This window comes from Parus major, chromosome 8 (genome assembly GCF_001522545.3).
Source record: "Parus major isolate Abel chromosome 8, Parus_major1.1, whole genome shotgun sequence".
In the NCBI taxonomy this organism is placed as follows: domain Eukaryota; kingdom Metazoa; phylum Chordata; class Aves; order Passeriformes; family Paridae; genus Parus; species Parus major.
Window position 1 is genome coordinate 5,916,556 of NC_031777.1, and position 13,889 is coordinate 5,930,444.

Sequence of the window (13,889 nt, forward strand, 5' to 3'; positions counted from 1 at the left end):
TGGGGGGGTGGTTGGCTCCTCTGGAGTTGTTTCCTCTGGTGGTGGGGTTGTCTCCTCTGGTGGCGGGGTGGTCGACTCCTCTGGGGTTGTCTCCTCTGGTAGGGGGGTGGTGGGAGGCTCAGAGTCAGTTGCTGGTGCCTCGGTGGCGTCAGGGGTTGGATCCTGTGTTGGGAGGTCTGTAGGGTCCACTTCAGTCAATGGTTCCTCTGTGGCATCAGGGGTCACATCTTCTGCCGCTTCTGGAGTGGGAGGGTCAGCTTCAGTCGCTGGTTCCTCTGTGGCCTCAGGGGTTGGATCCTCCAGCTTTGGGGTCTGGGGAGTGTCATCTGTGGTAGTTGATGCCTCTGTGGCTTCAAGGGTTGTCTCTGCAGGTTCTGTAGTTGGAGCAGGAGTGGTCAGTTGGATTTCAGGATCTAGAAAACAAATAGAAATTCATTCAGCCAAATCCAATGTCAGTTGGATTTCAGGATCTAGAAAACAAATAGAAATTCAGTTCAGCCATTGGAATTGTTTTGCAGGTAGGCATTGCCTGTAAGTGTATTATTAGCTATAGGTGCTTCCTTTGGAATAGGAAGACCTTTTTTAAATGGCCAAACTAACCTGGACCATGTGAAAGGAACCAGGGAGTCCCTTTTGTCCACATGGGACTTTGAAGCAGCTCAGCTCAGTTTTAGGTGATCCCTTTTGGCCAACTTAGCGCTTCCCCAGGTTCAGGGTTTAGTTTAATGCTTGTAGGTGAGGCTGTCTGGGGTTTCCGGCTGCTTTCATGGAAAGGAAGCCACTTCATGAAATAGTCCTTCCAACAAAACACTTCCCTTCTCAGTCTGTTATTTTGATTTATTCCACTGCCCTACATTATAACTTAGCCTGCACCAACAGCCTGGAGTTGGAGGAGAGAGGTAGGGAAGCAGAAAGAAAATAATTCCTGAACACAGAGCCCTGACTCCATCTCCTGCTGTATCTTTATTCCTTGGATTATTTTCCTCATTGTGATGTATGGATTTAAGGCTCTCTTTACTTGTATTTATAGTTACATTGATTTGAGTAAAATTGTTGATATTCAGCAAAAACAACAGTAAATGCTTCTGCATTTCAATGTCTCCCTAAGTATTCTCTCTCTGAGATTTTGGAGTTTAGTTCTGCTTTCACAAATTTTGTGTGTTTAGTATGAGCAAAGTATTGCAGAATAGGTTTCACTCCCATCCCCTGTGTCTGAAATACCATAAGCCAGCTGGGATCCTATTAATGGTTATTTGAATTTCCTTAATTTTCTTTCATTTAATACACGATATTGTTATTGGGGTTTGGTTTGGTTTTGTTGGGTATTTTTTTGTAATAAGAAATTGGAACAGCAGAAAATAAGTACTCCAAACCTAAAACAAAAACTGGGGGAAGGATTAAAATATTGACAGACTTCTAGTGTCTTTTCAATTGTTTCAAACTGGTCTCCTGAGTTATCACTTCAAATGCTGGAACACAGTACCAAAGAACAAATATTTTCCAGTCAGAATAAATAAATCATGTGTTCTCTGAAGCAGTATAAGGCCTGGCCTGATTAAAGCTAGAGGAGCCTGCTAGGACTTTTTCCTGTGCTGCCAGTTCACTACTGTCCCACCCTTCCTGTTCCAGCCACAGATGCTGTCCAAGACTGACTGACTGTACCCTGTTTTTGGAGGATGTGTGAGAAAATCCAATAGAGACAGGGGACACATCATCATTCTGCACTCTGTGCTGAGTGAACTCTCCAAAGTCCTGAGGGCTTGGTGAGGTAATCAGTTTATAAACCAAGTGCTTCCAAGCTTGGTAACTGTCTGGTAATGTCTAGGATCATCTTTCTATTTCCAGAGCAGGGATACAGTCTTTAATGTTCCTTCAGGTAACACCCATCCTGATGCATCCATATACTTGCCTACCTTCCACAGTTTCTTCTGGTGACTCTTCCTCATCTGTGGAGGACCTTTTAGATTTGTTTTCTGGAGGAGTCTCTGGGGTTGGTTTTTCTGTGTGTGCTGAAAGAGAGAAGTGCTTCTATTAACAGGTCATTTTATCTTTATAGGTGCTTGGTGTTAACTATATAAGAGTGATTACAAAATTTCAGTGACCATCTTCCATTTAAAATTAAGTTTCTTTTTATCTATAGGATTTTTTATACAATTATTAGTGTGGAAAAGAGCAGAAATACCCTTTGGATCCTGAAGTGTTTCATCACACATGAGAGCAATATTTTTCCTAGAAGTTTGAGGTGAGACATTACTAGCTAATGGCAATTTTGAGAGGGGAAAAGAGATGAATTCTGAGTGAAGCGCTACATTCTGAAATTTTGTCTTATTTTATTTCACTACAGATGGCTTTTCACTACTTGACTTTCACTACAGATAAGTAACTCTAGTGGAAATAGGAGAGCTGTCATATTAGCCAAAAATTTATTTTGATAATCTCCTTGCAGTTCTTCAGATGTGATAATTCTACACAAGTGATTGTTTTGGAGAGACATTTTAAAAGAAATGGTTTCCTTGAAGGAGACAGGTGCTACAAAGCAGGCATGGACCAAGGAAACAACATGGGTATTAAGCTAACTTCTTGTAGGCTGAGTTTTAGGAGAAATAGGAGGTTGTGTTCACATTTTTGAGCTCTGAACAGTGAAAGGAATTTCAGTTGCATCCAGTAAGAGCCAGATAATATTTTGTAATTTATTACTGATCAAATTGTACAATTGGAAGTGATCTCCTAGCATAGCCTTGTAGAAGGAACTTGTTAGTTGTGAAGGAAATGTGATGGAGCTCAGGGAACTGTCCAAATAATTTTGATCTAGCCATAGGAGCTGGTAACTGGCAGAGGTGTGTGCAATCAGCTTCTTACAAAAGGAATGGGAGTTTTGTCTCCAAGGGATGACCATGTTGTCAAAAGATTAATTTTCACAGCAAGATAGTGCTCAAAGCAGGGAAGGTTGGGTATTGCACTATTTCCTGAAACCTTTATCGAGGAAGAGAGAGAAATTGTTGTTGTTGAAGATGAATGACTCCTTTGAAAGCCAGTTGTTGGTGAGGGGAATGTTTTGGCTATGTGTGTACATGTATTCAGGGAATAAAGAGCTTCTGGAGGACAGGGAAGATAACAGTGAGATCTGGATATACATTGTACGCTTGGCTGTACTGTACAGAAAAAAAAATGTTCAGAGGATGCTGAAACAGCAAATTTATTCCAAGAGGTTTAACAGATTTCTCATATAGTATAAATAATAAAATATATTCACGCATAGTATAAATGGTAAAATACCGAGTATAGTTGTTTGGGAGATTTCTGCTGGATTTTTTGACAAAAATGGATAGCCAAGTTTAGTTCAATACAGAAGAAACTCTTTAAGACTAGGAACAGTTGATTAATTCTTCATTAAATTTTAACTGAAGAAGTGAAATGGTTTAATAGTGTTTTGTGAGTGTTTGGGTGTGATAAACTCAGCAGAAAAAGGGAAATACTAAGCAGCCTCAAAAGCAGCAAATTCACCTCAAAATGCTTCCAAGACACTTCTCTAGACATTCAGTCAATGAAACAGAATACAGATTCTGTTTCTGTCTAAATTACTGTGAAACTGTGTGGCAAAGCCAAGCCACTATCCCAGCTCTTGGGGACCACTTGGATGAAGAGAACCAAATGATAATTGTGACTTATGTTGTGGGTTACTGCTGCAGGCTTTGGGAATTGGCTGCCTTGGAGGTGGACTGCTCTGTGCATGCAGCAATCCCGTGCCAAGCCACATTTGTCAAGTGTGTTGGCAGAAATCAATTTAGGTCTGTAGGTACCAGAAAGTTTAAGGACATGATGAAATTATTGTTGTTTTTTAGAGTTCATTTGCTGGTGTCCTTAAAGCTACATGAGGGCGGGACTGCACCTCCAGATCTGTGCCTTTGTGCTCAGCTGAAACCCCAGCAGGCTCTGCAGAAAAGGACAGAACAAAAGAAGTGACTGCAGGTCAGTTTGATTATTCCTTGGACTGAACTGCCAGCCTAAAGGTAAAATGTGTGTTTTCTTAAATTTTTCTTGCTACAGTGTGAACATACAACATTCAGTTCCTCCCTTCTGCCTCACAGGATGGGTTTCTGTGTTAGGCTTCTCTTCCCACACTGGATTTGAGATGGGGAGAATCTAGGATGTGCATCTCTAATATGCTGCCAGTGACTGTGGTGATCCCAAGCAAGTGAACTGGAGGTCCAGGTGCTGCTATCCCAAGGCATGGAGTAGCCATTCCCCACTTTCAGATGGGTGGGGATTTTAAGAGAGTTGAACCTTCCATAAATTTGAACCTTCCACCTTGTTTTTGTAAGATGAACTCAGCTTTTTACTGCAATTCATTTATTCATCTGGCTAGTGGAAAAGGCCCTGGGGGTGCTGGTGACAGTGGCTGAATGTGAGCTCAGTGGACCAGGGGCCAATGACCCTGGACTGTCCCAGCCCTGATGTGGCCACAGGCCCAGGACAGTGGCTGTCCCCTGTGCTGGCACAGCTGAGGGACCTCAAGTGCTATGCCCAGTTCCAGGCCTTCATGACCAGACAGACCTTGAGGGGCTGGAGCAGGTCCCAGGAAGGGAACAGAGCTGGAGAAGGGTCTGGAGCCCCAGGAGCAGCTGAGGGAGTTGGGAAAGGGGCTCAGCCTGGAGCAAAGGAGGCTCAGGGGAGACCTTCTGGCTCTGCACAACTCCCTGACAGGAGGGGACAGCCGGGGGGGTGAGGCTCTGCTCCCAGAAACATGGGATAGGACAAGAAGAAATGACCCCTAGGAGCACCAAGGGAGGTTTAGGTTACCAGGCTGCCCAGGGCAGGGGTGGAGTCCCCATCCCAGATGGGATTTAGAGTATGTGTGTATGTGGCACTTGGGGACATGTTTTAGTGGTGGCCTTGGCAGTGCTGGGGGAATGGTTTGATACAATGATCTTAAAAGATCTTTTCCAAACAAAACTATTCTGATTCCTCACCTTCTCTCATTTAATTCTATTATTGATGTGCAGATCTTGTCCTTACATGTGGTATTCTGAGTAATGACTCTGATAGAGCGTGGCTAGTGCCCAAAGAGCCTAATGTAAAATACAACTTTACCCTCAGAACTAAAGTCTTGGTGGTGGCTTCCAGGATATCTACCTGTATGCTTCCATAAAGTGTTCACACTTGAGAAGTTGGCCAATTTGTTAGTGAAATTACGTTTTGTTATTTTTGTTGTTTTCCTTTGTCCAGTTTTTACCAAAGCCCACACGGTTTTGTTTATAGTAAAGCAAAGCACCTCTGTTTAAATATGTCTTAGAAAAAACAGTGATGAAGAAATGTCTTACCCTCTTTACAGTACTTGGCGTAGTCTGGGCAGCATTTGCCATATCGCTCGCAGTCAGCATCGCAGTCACACACCCTTCCCCTCTCGAAGGATTCAAAGCAGCGTCCCTCGCAGGAGATGGCTGCAGAGGCAGAGCAGTACAGTCAGGCTTTGGGCCACCTCATGTGGAACGCTGGGACCTCTCTACAGTGAAGTCGTTTGCTCGAGCTGGTGCCAAGGGCAGCTCCACATAAAGCAGGCGCTTATGCTGGTCTGATACAGGATTTGTCTGTAACTGGGGTTTGGATCAGGCAGTACTGCCAGAACAGCACTGTGCCTCGGAAGCGAATCGAGACCATTGGATTGGCAGTGCAATAAAACATGACCACCGCGTTCACTTTAGCCAGGTCCCACCGTAGGAGGCTTATGCTTCCTCAACCGCAGAGCAGTGATCTCGAGAGTGATATTTAAATTCTGGGCTGGGTTTGTAGGAAGGTGTTCACCAGGGTATCCCTTTGCAACAAGAATGATGTGTCTGCCAAAGCATTTCTGAAAAATAATTGGCCTAACTGGGTCACAACCAAATGTACCTGGTGTGTCCAGGTAAAGTGGTGCTGTCTAGTAAAGTTCTTAAATTATTAGCACCAAAGGACTGCATACCATGTTTTAACATGATTAATAACCACATGATTTTAATATTTAATGTTTGGTTAACTTCTGAAACATCACTGACCAAACTGCTATTTAATTTCAAATAATGACCATATTGTGTTAGAAGGAGTGTGCATAGCTATTACAGATTTCAGAAAAAGCACTTTCTTTATGTACATCTCTACTGAAGTCATTGTCTCTGTGGCACACAAGGCATACAATCATGTTTTACAGTTAAATCACTGACTGGAAAAATAAGGATTACTGTATAGGCAGATTCTGAGCATCTTTGGATTAGTGTAGGTGTGGACTCAGTGCCAGCAGATCCATCCCACATGCACAGGTGAGAATTATTTTTATTATCTTAGGGAAATTTTTATTCATAAATAATGTCTGCCATTTCTGCCATTTAGTCAGTGTTGATTCCACAACAGTTCTTAGCCAGACTGCCTGCATCCTTTCAGGATGGCACCTACTGTGCTTGCCTGGACTCATGGATTAGAGCAGAACAGAGAAGACTTCCTCTAGCCATAAACTTTTAGTTAAATGTTGTGTAGAAGCCCGAATGCCTTTAGAATCTGACCCACAATGAATAAATAGCCTACATAATTAAAATGCCTCACTCTGCATCTTCAGCTGTGAAGTGCTGATGTCCCTCCACAAAGCAAAATGAGGATGGGGAAGACTGAAGGGCAAGTGTCCCAGTGTCTGCTTCAAGGCAGCAGAACTGGAATTTTAGGGAATGCTAGGTCTGCATTTTGAGCAACACTCAGTGGTGTTGCTGGTTCTGAGAAGTATTTGTTACTCCTCTAACCCTATTGGAACCACAGTGTACTGTAACAAACCATTGTAATCCAAATCACTGACATTTCTGACACTGGTGATTCCCAAGAAAATGCTTTCAATGCTCAGTGAAGCAGTTTGAAAAACCTATGTTTATTTACATTGTATAGTTTTGCCTATAACTAAAGCATAAATACTCATCCAACACCTTTTCCAGCAGACTCTGGACATGGTTCTGATCCAGAGTCAATTTTTGCCCATGGAAGGACACCCTGGCTTTGGATTAGACCTCATAGTATCCACACTTCCTAAATTTGAGTTAGAATATGTCAGGATTTCTTTCTGCAAAACCCTGAATTGGCTTTTACCGCTTTTTTTCTTTGTATAAGAGACAGACACATACAGTACAAATTCACTAAGGAGTAGAAAACAAACAGTAAACTGTTTTTTCCCATCTTGCCTAGTCTTGCTTTTGTAGAAAGCAAAATTCTTTGCTTGGCAATAACCTGTGGATACGCAATTTTCTTTGGATTGCAAGAGGTTATCCTGAGTATCTGAGGGGATCAACAATACGAGTATGAGAGGGAACAACGACACAGCAAACCAACAGACATTTAAGCATTCAGAGAGGAGACACTGGTGTGGAAGGGAGCTGGGAGGGGAATTTTGAGGAGAGGAACTGGCTGTGTTTGGGAACTTACCCACTGTGCAGACTTTGCTGAAGTCAGGGCAGCACTCCATGTAGTGGTGACAGTTAAAATCACACTGGCAGTCATGCTCTCTAGAATACCCTGCCCCACATCTCCCTGTACAGCTCGATTCATCTAAAATCACACAACACTGGTGTAAGCGTTGCCACATCACAACTGTCCTTAAGGAAATGCTGAATGGAAAGAGTAAAGTTTCTCTCTTTTCCTAAATCATGTGGTTTCTTCAGTCAGTACTGCAGAAGCTGAGGGCCTGTTGTGACCCCCCCTCAAAGGTGTGGGGAGCAGAGGTTTGCTCTCAGCCAGCCTGAAGACCAGCAGCAGCACATGTTCAAGTTAGAGAGGTCTACCACTGAGCTAACTTAACCTGTTTCTTCTGAAAAGTAAGGAATCCTTGAACACTGCTTCTGCAGTATGACCACTGGCATCCAAACTAGCCCCTTAGACAGTGTATCAGCTTTGCTGGCTAATTCTCCAATTTGATTCGCTCTCTGTATGATAATAGGTGTGCATCTGCACACCCATACCTGACAGACCCCCTAGGTGTCTGATTTTTACTATTGGTAATGCTATTCCTAATAACCCATCTAATCAGGTTACTTGCAAACTGGAAAGCACTGTCATAATAAACACAGGTCCCTGAAGACATTTTTATTGGGAGTTTCAAAATCTGCCTATTCCCTACACTATATTTTTTTCCCCGTCATGTCGGGGAAGAAATTGGTATCAGCTCTAAGGTTAAGACCAGTTGGCATCTAGCCCTGCTACTCCTATGAAGTAGAGTTTGTCAATTAGAAGATTACTTACTAGCAGACTAATAGAAAAGCTTATCATACAATGGCTTTACTGGCAGATTTCTGGGAAATGTTTGATAATAGGAAATACTGCAGATAACAGATGGTAAAGCAAGACATCAGGAGGTGTCTTGCTTTATCCCATGATCATTCCAGCTTGGCAGTACCTTGCTACATTCTGCTGCCAAATCAGAGATTCACACTGCAACCCTCCCCTTTCTCTGTGAAATCCTTGCTAACACAACCAGCTAACAGCTTCTTCTGGAAATGAAACATGCAGGACCACAAGTGAAGCATCCCTAAATACAAACAAAGAAGCTGAACAATCAGCAAGCTCAAACAGATAATCAGCTGAAACATTGAGGAATGACAAGGAAATAACATGTAACACAACACCAAAGACAATTTCTAACAGTGCACACTCCACGTGTGTGAGTCTGAAGGAAGAGCATGGGATAACAAATATATCTATTACATATAATGTGATTTTCAGCCTGTATTTTTAATGCTCGTTACTACTTTGTTACAAATAGAAAAGTAGAACCAAGGAATAACTGGAGACATTAATGGACTTGAGGGTACTGGGCTATTAATAAAGCAGTTCAAAAGATGGACATCTTTTTTTATGGCTATATGCCAAATATATTGAATCCTTCTTCCGTTATGGAAAGAAAATAAGTCCAGTACTTATACAGTTAATATATAGTAGTCCAATACTTAGACCTCTTCATTTTTTCTTTTAAATTTATGACTTGTAAGTTACAGAGTTACTCGTAAGGAAAATTCCTGAATGGTCCTGGTTGCTGCTGGCAGAAGTCTTGATTTTTGCTGAAACTGGTGGGAAGGCATCAGTTATCAAGGGATCAGCATAAGGTCACGTCTGACATGGTGTGTGCCCTGAGGAGCTGCTCAGATACATGACATTGTCCCTTCTGCTATCAAGTAGTAATAAATAATTTTCTACCAGCAAGTAATACCCAGTGTTATTCCCCATAAAATCTGGGAGCTACCAGTGACCTGCAACAGCACAGCATTTGCCAAGTAGCATGTTCTGCTTCACCATGACTGTGTAACTTTAGTTAGGAATCAGTTATAGAGCTTGGAATATCATTAGACAAATAATTGTGCAAATTTGCCTCAGTGGCGTGATGGTGCGTTTAATGGGAAGGCACTTAGCAAGGTAGAGACATTCCTTTCTCTGAACTTATTGAAATATTTCTAGCCAACCTTCATGGATATTATCATTTTAGATCAAACTACAAATCACTAGGGCTAAATATGTCAGTATAGGGGCAAGAGGCTCTGTAGACTGTCTACAGAAAAAGCAGTAAGTTCACACACATTTTGCATTACATTTATATTTTTATATTATTCCTAAAAAAATGAAGACCATACTACACTAAAATTTCTTTATGAAGATATTCAGTGATGGTAAAACAGGAATCATATTTTCTGTCTGAATAAAGTTCTAGAACTTAGTATTTTATGAAGATGCATTTGAAATATTCATGTGTATCAGACACTCCTAGACACCCTCCCTTCAGCTTTGTGTGTTACAGTACCTTGAGAAGACACTTCTGGAATCAATGACAGTGAAAGGACCACCAGGGATAAGCACAGTATGTTCCATATGATCATTACTTTCAGGTACGACATCATTCCTAAAAATAAATAATCTCACATCACTATCTGCAATTCACTTCATAATTTTAAAAATGCAGTACATATCTTTATATATAAGACCAGTTTGATAAAAACATAGAATAAATAATAAAACTGTTCAAGGAAAAATTGCTAATTTATAATTACTCCATAAATTCCCTCTTGATCATTAGTCAATTAGCTATTAAGTTCTGTAGTAAGACTATAGAAATTCATTATCAACAAATAACAGAAATAAATTGTTGCAGAATTATATTACATGACTACAGTCACAGTCGTCTTCTAACATGGGTACACTTCAGCACAACAATGTTTAAAGTTATAATACTGATAAATGAAAATCTATAATAAAACCAAATATTGTCAGAATATGAGTTATTCAGCAACACAATTTTATAAATCATAACCTAACACTGAAATATGTAAAATGGAAAAAATAGGCTAAAAGTAAATCTTCCTTCAAAAGGGAAAACTTTGGGTTTTCTGTCCCAGTTCCTTGTTTTCCTGTTGAAGAAGAGTTCTGGCTAGAGACAGGTGTAGCACTTACCTAGCAGAGAGTGTGTCTGCTCCCAGAGCTGTTGCAAAGTCCTTTTATATTGCTTTGGAACTGTGCTGGGGTCAGGTAATTAGGCAGCTTGCTAAACACACCATCAATGACAGCTCATGACAGCAAACTTTCCACAGGGCTTGGAAGAGGGCCTGGATGACTAGACTAACACAACATCTGGAAAATACTCCCATTAAGAAAAATGATTACAGAAAAAACTAAATAGGGACTTACTAGTCAAAACACATTTTGATTAGTGAGAAAAATGAACAAATTGTCCTCAATGCATCTGGAAGGCATTAGAGTATTGCAGAGAAATAGAAAATCATCACAGGCAAATGCTGAGTGTATTTTCTTTCCTGTCAAATGGATCTTAGGTGACAGTAGCCTGAAATTATGCTGTTTTATCTGCTACTGATGGTGTATCTTCTCCAAAAAGCTGTAAGAGCTAATTCATACAGACATAAGTAATTTACCACTTGCACTGAGTATTTTGTACTTTCCCCTGAACTGAATGGAAACACTGCCAAGGCATTGGCTAGCAATCAAAGAGTTGAGTCAAATCTCAAAGTTATTGAACATACGATATGTAAGACATCAAAAATGAATGAAAGAGCCCTTAATTGTTTTAATGGTCTTTGTGTTCATTGGTTCCAGATTCAGGATAGTGGAAATGGTCATTCGTAACTCTCAGAGCTAAAGAAGGTTTTAACTGTAACTTTTATAGACCTGACTCTTGGCGTTTGGGGGGGATTTTTTATTCAGAAATTATCCTAAAAGCCAGGGAACTTTAATACTTCTCCTTTATGATATTACTTGAGTCCCAAAGTAGTTCTGTTAACACAAAATAATAAATCTGGTATAGTACGCATTGATCCCAGTTGAGGAAAGGACTTCAAATGAAAAGGAGACTCTTTAAGGAAAATAATGCAGAACAGGAGTGGGTTTAAACATTTTAAACATAAAGCTTCCCTCACTTGGTTCATTGACTGTAAAGCTTTAGTATTTTTATGTTAGAATTTCTAATTTCTGTATTATCACAATAGAGAGATTTTCATTCAGTCTTTCTGCATTGGTTGCAGATGGAATAAGTGTTTTACTTGAATTAAATGGAGTAACTATTACTCTACTTTGTGGAAAAGGGGGGACTGTGTTTTTATGGAGTTTATTCAAGGACATACAGAAAGAAAGGTATATTACATGTCTTATAATAAGAGTTTCAGGGCTGTCTTTAGTGGACTATAAGCTTGATAAAGAAACCCTGGCTTGGGTAGAATGGTGCCCGTCTATGATTATTTGAAGCCTGGGGAAGAAGTACTTGTTAGAGTAACCAGAAAGGATCAACATGATGAGAAGTTTCCTAGAAAAGTACTGAAACCTTTCTAACTTAATTAATTTATAATTTCATCAAGCAAAACATTTAAGACTAAATTAATGAGTATATCCTTACTTTGAGATCCATGATATGGAGGAGATTTGTTGTCTTTTCCATCAATTCACAGCTGGTGCAGCTGTGAGTCCCAGTTAATACTGGCTGGCTACCTGAGGTGAATATGTGCGTGTGTGTGTGTGTGTGTGTATTACTCAATAAAAGGAAACAGAAGACCAAAATTATTATCATTTTCATGTAAACATGCTAGGGTTCAACAGTCATAGAATTAAGTACATACACACTTGAAATATGAGTAGTTGTGACTGGCTGCTACATTGTGTTATGGATGTTCCTTTTGGTAGGATTCTATTGTTTCATACCTCTTCTGAATTGAAGTTTTGGATTGTTACAGATCACATGGGGTAGCAAAGTTTGAGTGAAAAGAATTTCGTAAGTGGATCAAAAGGCTGTGAGGAGCACTTAAGACAGTAGTGTCTCTGTGGCATGGCATCCATTGAGATGGGTGGTCAGACAACACTCAGGTGGGGGCTTACCAGCTTTTGCTGGTCTTCCCTTTGTTTTTAGGCATGGATTTTGAAATCCTGCTTTAAATTATTTTTATGGATTCTTATAGGTGGCAAGAAAAGCACTCAGGGCACATATGATGGGCAGAGTGTGCTCCTGCTGCTGTGCCCAGGTTGGAATGCCAGGGAAAAGGGCCTGGAGAAGATCAGAGGAGAGAGAGCTCCATCCCAAACACAGATAAAACATAGGGAAAGTACAAAATGTTCCATTTCCTTCTTTTGATTTCAGCTGCCTTTAAGGAAACAAGACTCATTACATTCCTGATGAGTAAATAAGGATACATGGCTTCACCAGCATTTTGTCTTAAAGCAGCACATGTGACCTAATAATGTGGTTAGTCACTCCAATCAAAAAGAGAGAACCTTATTTTTTATCTGATTTTTATTCCTTTACTTAGATATCAACTGGCCAGTCATTTAATTTGGCAAGGCTTTCAGGCAACGTAAACCCTTCATCAGACCTTGGCATGTGTATCTGAAATCTTATCTGTACTTCCAACTTCCCTAGTAGATTGCATTTAAAAAAAAAAAGAAGATGTAAAAAAAAGGAAAAGAAAAGCCTTTCCTTCCAAACCCTGCTCTGCCTGTGTACTGAGATTATCCCAATAACAGCACAATTTCTGTTATTTTTATTTCTGAATGAACAGGTTCCCTACACTGATGCATGTGACCCGATAGTGTCTTTTCAGGCCTTGGCTTTTCCACAACCTCATCAGTCAGTCACATTTATGACAGTGGTTTGGGGATGTGATCATATTCACTGGGATCACATGAAAAATATAAATCAGTGAAATCCCAGACTACAGTTGTTGGAATGATCTGGGCCTGCTCTGACAGAAGCATTACTGCTTTTTCAGTTCCATCACTGATCCCCTTGTGAACCCATCAGGATCCTCAAAACATCCTGTGATTTTCAGATGAACACTAAGTTACCTTGGGTGTTCTTGATGCCTTAAGTTTTAGCTTTCATATTTTTCCTAGGTGTGTAGTTTTGAACTTCATATTAAGTGTTAGTGAGCTCTCTCCAGAGTAGGTAGACAAAACAACATCTTTTCTAGCTTGATACCAAGGGCAGTTGTTACAATTTTCAGGCCCAAAAGCATAAACAACGGTGGATTGAAGAGAGAAAACAAGAAGGACAGGACTTCATAACCTGAAGCAGTGATTGGACAATTAACGCTGATACACAGATGGACCAAAACTTATAAAAATGTGAAACCTCGTGACCAGTCATTCATTTTGTGATCATTTTTAGGTTCATCTTGGGTGTAGCCCTGGCCAGGGTCTTGTACTGCCCAAGGTGTATCCTTTAAGACCTTTCAATAAATACCTACTTCACTCTGTCTAGACTCGGTTCTAGGTCAGCCTTCTCAAGGCATCACTCTGAGTCCCTGTAAAGACTCAAGAAGAGCTGCTGGGGAATCCCAGCAGAAGTGATATACACAAACTGAGCTGAGCAAGAGGAAAGGGAAAAGGTACTTGGAGTACTT

At 40.6% G+C, this 13,889-nt stretch overlaps 1 protein-coding gene across 1 annotated transcript in view; it reads right to left on the bottom strand.

The window, feature by feature from the left end:
• The window catches only part of PRG4 (proteoglycan 4), a 17,997-nt gene extending 8,104 nt beyond the window's left edge, over positions 1–9,893 (bottom strand). The window contains exons 1-5 of the mRNA XM_033516551.1: positions 9,797–9,893; positions 7,435–7,557; positions 5,322–5,441; positions 1,914–2,009; positions 2–413 (exon numbers count right to left, since the gene is read on the bottom strand). Of these exons, the coding sequence (XP_033372442.1) occupies positions 2–413; positions 1,914–2,009; positions 5,322–5,441; positions 7,435–7,557; positions 9,797–9,893 (848 nt within the window). The remainder of the gene's footprint in view (position 1; positions 414–1,913; positions 2,010–5,321; positions 5,442–7,434; positions 7,558–9,796) is intronic.
• Between the last annotated feature and the right edge of the window lie 3,996 nt (positions 9,894–13,889).